Source organism: Meleagris gallopavo, chromosome 1 (genome assembly GCF_000146605.3).
Source record: "Meleagris gallopavo isolate NT-WF06-2002-E0010 breed Aviagen turkey brand Nicholas breeding stock chromosome 1, Turkey_5.1, whole genome shotgun sequence".
NCBI classification, from domain to species: Eukaryota; Metazoa; Chordata; class Aves; order Galliformes; family Phasianidae; genus Meleagris; species Meleagris gallopavo.
This window is the reverse complement of record NC_015011.2, coordinates 164,383,590-164,389,900: the sequence shown is the minus strand read 5'-3', so window position 1 is coordinate 164,389,900 and position 6,311 is coordinate 164,383,590. Positions and strand designations below refer to the sequence as shown.

Here is a 6,311-nt window from a genome sequence, read left to right as displayed (position 1 = left end):
TAAAACCTGTCTCTTTGCTTCAACTTTTTGCTTCTCTTGCCAGAACAGCCTTACTTCACAGTCATTGAGGCTGAAGATCTGAGGTATTTTTCTAAATGTAAAATGAGTTTAATGTCATCTCGACCTTTTCAAAAAAGTACTGAGGAAAAACAGAAGTTAGAAACACTGCATGTGACCTTGCCACAGTGCAAGCTTCTCTCTTGCAAAGCTCTGCAAACTGTCATTAGTTCCTGTGATTTATCTGTCCAGACCAGGTCCTGTGGTTTATCTGACCCTCTCACTCAAGCCCAGAAGCCAAGGTCTTTCCATGGCAGGGACTCCCCTCACAGGGATGGGTTACTTTGAAGGTCACAGAGAATGTCAAGAGAAGGTGGAGACTTCCCCTGTGTGTTGCTAAAGTTCTACACAAGGAGAAATGTATGACTGCTAGCCAAGTCAGAGACAATTGTGCAATCACCTTGACTTGGCTAGGCTGTGGTGGCATGACACTATATCAGGGCAGAAGACATGCCCACTGTTTTTTGCCCTGTTCTGCCTTAGAGGAGAAAGACTGGAACATGCTAGATATTCCGAGAAGGCGTGAGCAACACCTTAACAAGTCTCACTGCCTGGGATGGCCAGAAATCCATAAGCACTCAGAGAGTGCTGAAACAGTAATGCTGTGAATCTCCTTTCAGGAAGCAGAAAAGAGGATATGGGAGGAAAATATTTATCATACCTTCCTCCTTTTTTTTTTTTTTTTTCCGGTCTGGACTAGTGCCAAGCACATCTGTCCAAAGAGAGGAGAAATGTGGTTTCCACAAGATGAAACTTTGAATGGATACAAGTAGTTTCTAAGGAGACCTGCTCTATAATTGTAGAGGAAATTACAAGCTGTGGTTTGGGGAGAGAAATCAATGATATTTTGTAAGTTGAACCCAACTCTGCTGACTTCTTACCAATAAGGAAACTGGAAAGAAATCAATTCCAAGAACTTTCAACAAAATCCATCTTAATTCAGGTCTGACAGATGTATTTTGTTCTCCTCTAAAGCAAGGTGATGAACCAGCCTGAAATCCCTATTACTTTTGCAGAGATAGGCTCTCTTCAGCAAAAGGAGACTAATATACTACAATTCAAGCCAGGCAAGCCACATGCTGATGACTCCTGGGAATCCACAGAGTCTTGCACACCTTTCAGAGCTGGCCTGCTGAACTTGCTGCTTTGTTTCCAGGGGACAGATCCACAAATGTGATGCATTGCACCACACAGTGAAATAGATTGCTAAAGTACTGCTGCACCCACTGGACCCTATAACAACAACAGCAAGTTAACTCTGCTTATAACCTGAATGGCATCTGAATCCTAAATTAGTGCTCTTCATGTACTGATGTTTTACATTACTTATCAAAAAAAAAAAAAGGAAAAAAAGTGTCTGGATGCCCTTCATTTTGTAGTTTCACTTTCCCTGATGTCCCTGTGAGATGTTGAACTCGGCTTAGTTGATTCAAGAGGTTATAGGGAAGTAATACTTTCTTTTCCGGAAAGATGAGTGAGACTTCTGAGTTTATTCTGTGTTTCTTTCAGGTGCTGGCAATTCCACAGGCAAGCATCGCAATGCTCGGTTCTTGTTTGACTTTTTTGACAAACTTAAGCCTGAACATAACATAATTCCTAACCCATCTCAACAAGACTCATCTACAAAGCAGATCTGTCGAATTCGATGCCAGAAAGGTTGGATTAGTTACCAAGGCCACTGTTACATGCTTATTCAAGAGAGAATGACATGGCTGGAAGCTGAGGTACTGGGTTGCTCAAAACGGGAGTGTTTATCATTTCTTCTCTGCTTCCCACAGTTATTTTTTGTGCCTAACTCTTTTTTCCTCCCTTTCTGCTGCTTCTGTCATGTACCAGTGTTGACCAAAAGTATCTGATATTCATATCAGTGTCCTGATGAGATTGGTTGTACTCTGCTTCACAAAATAACAGACTTCTACAATTAACCACCTCCTGCTTGGAACATAGACCTGGATTTGCTATTTCTCCTCTCTTTCTGTATCCCTTTTGAGTTTTTTGAGGTTGGGATCTATTTTCCTCATGCTCTAAAATGAAGCATCTATAATAATAGAATAATAAAAGTTGGAAAAGATCTCTAATATCTAGTCCAACCATCCACTTACCACCTATACTGCCCCCTAAACTATGTCCCTTAATGCCATGTCTACACATTTCTTGAAGACCTTCAGGGATGGTGACTCCACCACTTCCCTGGGCTGTCTGGGAATAAATACACTAATGAAGAGAAGGTGAGGGGATTCTTGGGGATCGTTGATTGCAAGAGGACACCAAACTTATGAGTTATAGTTGAGATGTTTCTCCCCTGGCTTCTCCTGTGGCACAGTTTCATACCTCCTGGGTTTGGCCTTTGACTGATTCATCAAGCCCCTTTTCCACTTTGCGATTAAAAGACATTCTGACTTCATTTTGCTGCCTGCTCAGATGAAATCAAGTGAGCCCTATAACTTGAAGCCCTGCACCTGATGCTGTATCTTTGAAAAATATAACAAACATTTCCATAAAAGTTTAGTTTGGCATGCCATATTCCTCTTAAGTCCTGTCGACAATAGTGTATGCAATTTAAATGTCTCAAGATGAAGAGTTTTCCTCTGAGCCTAAACACCAGCTACAGTGCTTCAAGGTGCAGAGAAAAGTATCCTTCTTTATCAAATGCTAATCAAGCTTTTTGAGTTGAGTTTAGAGAAACTCGAGAATGGAGCAGTGTTCCTGCCTACTCCATTTCCCATCTGGCTGAGGACATGAGGAAGAAACGTTGTAAATAGAATCCATTTGGACCAGCTATTCCAAAATTTCCATTTCTTCTCATAAGTCTTTTTGCACTTATTTTCATTGTACAGTGCATTTTACCTGAGTTTAGCTATCAAAAATATGGAGGTACCTATGCTGTGTTGCTCAGTAAACTCTGCCCAGTGACAGCCACTTCACCCTATCTCCCTTCAATTTCTTTCTTGCAGTTTGGAGACACCTCCTGATTTTCACTGACTGTACAGAAAGCCCATAGAGCTGGTTGCACTACAGAAACTACTCACTTAGTTCCTGTTGTTCAGTCCTTTACTTTTACTGAGCATTTCTTCTCTCTGTTTCTCTCTTTTTCTCTCTTTGATTTCTCATATTTGAAACTGCAAACTTTCAATGGATTTCCCTATCACTTCCAATTTTCACTTCTCTTAGATTTCCTTTTCTTGGACTTTCTCTTATTGCCTGTCCCTTTCCATCTCCTAATCATTCATTCTACATTTTTAGTTTGCCCACTTCTTATTCAGAAAGATTGTCATGACAAAGCTGTAGCCATTTTATATTTTCCGTGTTTACTCTTTCTACTGTACAGAAAACATGTTCGGCTATAAGTGCAGGAGGTCACCTAACCAGCATCACCAGTGCAGAACAGAATGAATTCCTTCGTAAGCTTTCTCAGGGACAACAGAATACCCAGTTCTGGACGGGGGGAACTTACCAAAAGGCAAGTATGCCGGGACCAGAAATGAAAATGAACATCAGTCAAAAGAACTTTAGGACTCAACTGATAAATCTATTTTTTTAAAAAAAAGCTTCTGTTTTCAAGTGGAGATCTTCCCTTTGTTGCCATAGAAAATAATTTCAGTCTCATCAAAACTAAAAGAAGTATTAAATACTCCTGTTATATTCTTTCAATGATTTCGGAAGATGGGAGAAGATAGGAGTTGAAGGGAAAAAATGTTGAAGGGATAAACTCTTATGGACATCATGTTCCAATTAAATTCCACCTGAAGAAGGAGAGATGAGGTACAAATCTCAAAGAAAAGGATGGATGGTGGGTAATAATTTCTCTACTTAATCTCAGTTTAGCAGAATACCAGGTCAGTAGACTCAACTTGGTTCTATAAATGGATGTATTCATTCAGATTCTTATAATTTGTTCAGAATGACCTCCCACCAGTGTTCCAGTCAATGAATCCACCAGTGCTTTTGCTGATATGATGAATTTAAAATTAGCATTTTAGAACGGTAAAAGCAAGTGAATTTCAGATTTGTAAGTGCCTTTGAGAAGAAACTCAATTCTGTAAGTTTCAGCATGTAACAGGGTACATGAGTGACCCGTGTGTCCATCCTGAGTGTCTCAAAATCTGAATGTCACCTACCTGCAATGAATTACTCATGAGTGCTATTGTCTGTTCTGAATAACAAATATATTCAAGAAAATTACAATTTATTTGAAGACAATTCACGAACAGAGTATGAGGTGAAATTAATCTAATGCGGAATTAAAAATGAATTATTCATGCTGTTCTACAGAACAGTGATATCCCCACAAGCAATAACTCTTTCAACAACCATAAGGAGGAAAGTATCCACTCAGTCCTTTTTCCATATCAGTAAATATGTAACTGTACCAAACAACTTTCAGAATTTAAAAGCAACCTGAATTCCCATTAGATTTCTGAAGTTGCTCTTTTTTGTCTACAGGGTTCATTGTTGAGATGGAGTGATGGATCTCTGATAACCTTTATCCAGAGGCCTCTGTCATCCATTTTCTATGCTGTTGGAGGACTGATTAACAACCTGTTTAACATAAAGCTTTGCCTGATGGTCAATATTGGAGGTAGGAAAACCTGGAATGATTTATGATTCCTGTAGTTTACTTTGATCTTGAACTTCTGACGTTTCAGTAGGATAACTCTTTCCAGGATAAGAAAGAAAACACCATCTTATTAAAATGTTGCACAAACCTGCAGTGTATGTACTACAGAAACACAAAACAAAATGAGATTTCCAGAGACTAAACTGAGATAGAATGATTTCATGTCAGGAGTGAAATGGTTCTCTATCACATCTGATTTTCCTTTGTGATCGCCCTTTGTCTGTTTCCAGGAGGGGCTCAATGGGACAGCTCCCCCTGCAGCCAGAGGCTACCATTCATCTGCACTTACAGACCAAGCCTGGTTCACCCTTAACCTATCACTGAACCACTGATGAAACCTGACTGGCTGCAACGGCACTTGGAATTGAATTCACCTGAAATACATTAGTGCAGAAAAATCTTTTGCATGGAAAAATCAAGGTCTTATACTAAAAAAGAAGAGGTGTCAAAGCGAGTGACATTTCTGTTCTGTTTGCATTATTGTGGTGATGTTCCTGCAGACTATCTTTATAATGATCTTATAAAAATAAATTCTGATTTTATTTGAATGCTTGATGAAATCAGAGGACCGTTTAGCTTTTCCACAGGGCGTTCAAGAATATTCATAAGAGCTCTTTAATTATTAAATAATTACCAATCATGCATTAAAACTTCATTCATTTCGCCATTTAATCATGCCAAGTAATACATTTTAAATCCTAGATATTTTTCCTTTCTTCGTGTCAGATAGATCCAAGTAAAATAAATTGAATATTTTTAATATTTCAGTAGATAAATGGCTAGTTCAAGAAATAGGAATAGTTATAAGATGAGGCCCAAATCACAGGGAGAAGTCATGAGTGTGTTATTGGGCCCAGGACGTAGTGCATCACTTTGTGAACTGAATAGGATGACACCCCATTAAATGAAATAAAACCATGCTCTCATGGTTAGGCTTTTCTAAGTTCTCAATATGATCTATCATGTGTGTCCCTGCAGAGAAGGACTTGGGGGTCCTGATGGATGAGAAGCTGGACATGAGCTGGCAATGTGCGCTTGCAGCCCAGAAGGCCAACTGTGTTCTGGGGCTGTATTAAAAAAGGGGTGGACAGCAGGGAGAGGGAGGCGATTGTTCCCCTCTACTCAGCTCTTGTGAGGCCCCATCTGCAACACTGCGTCCAGGCCTGGGGCCCCCAGTACAGGAAGGACATGGAGCTCTTGGAGTGGATCCAGAGGAGGGCGTGAGGATGATCGAAGGGCTGGAGCACCTCTCCTATGAGGAAAGGTTGAGGGAACTGGGCTTGTTTAGCTTGGAGAAGAGAAAGCTCCAGGGAGACCTCATTGTGGCCTTCCAGTACTTGAAGAGAGCATATAAACAGGAGGGGAATGGCTATTTACGAGGGTGGATAGTGATAGGACAAGGGAGAATGGTTTTAAATTGAGATAGAGGAGGCTTAGGTTAGATATTAGGAGGAAGTTTTTCACACAAAGTGTGGTGATGCACTGGAACAGGTTGCCCAAGGAGGTTGTGGATGCCCCATCCCTGGAGGCATTCAAGGCCAGGTTGGATGTGGCTCTGGGTAGCCTGGTCTGATGGTTGGCGACCCTGCACATAGCAGGGGGTTGAAACTAGATGATCACTGTGGTCTTTTTCAAC

General features: G+C 40.5%; 1 protein-coding gene across 1 annotated transcript; it reads left to right on the top strand.

Annotated features, from left to right (window-relative positions):
• Positions 1 to 1,527: 1,527 nt before the first annotated feature.
• LOC104917523 (snaclec bitiscetin subunit beta-like) lies at positions 1,528 to 5,327 on the top strand. The gene is made up of 5 exons (XM_010728872.2): positions 1,528 to 1,531; positions 1,567 to 1,781; positions 3,386 to 3,517; positions 4,501 to 4,636; positions 4,906 to 5,327. Exons 1-5 carry the CDS (start codon positions 1,528 to 1,530, stop codon positions 4,986 to 4,988), a joined length of 570 nt encoding a protein of 189 aa, XP_010727174.1. The 3' UTR covers positions 4,989 to 5,327.
• Positions 5,328 to 6,311: the final 984 nt, after the last annotated feature.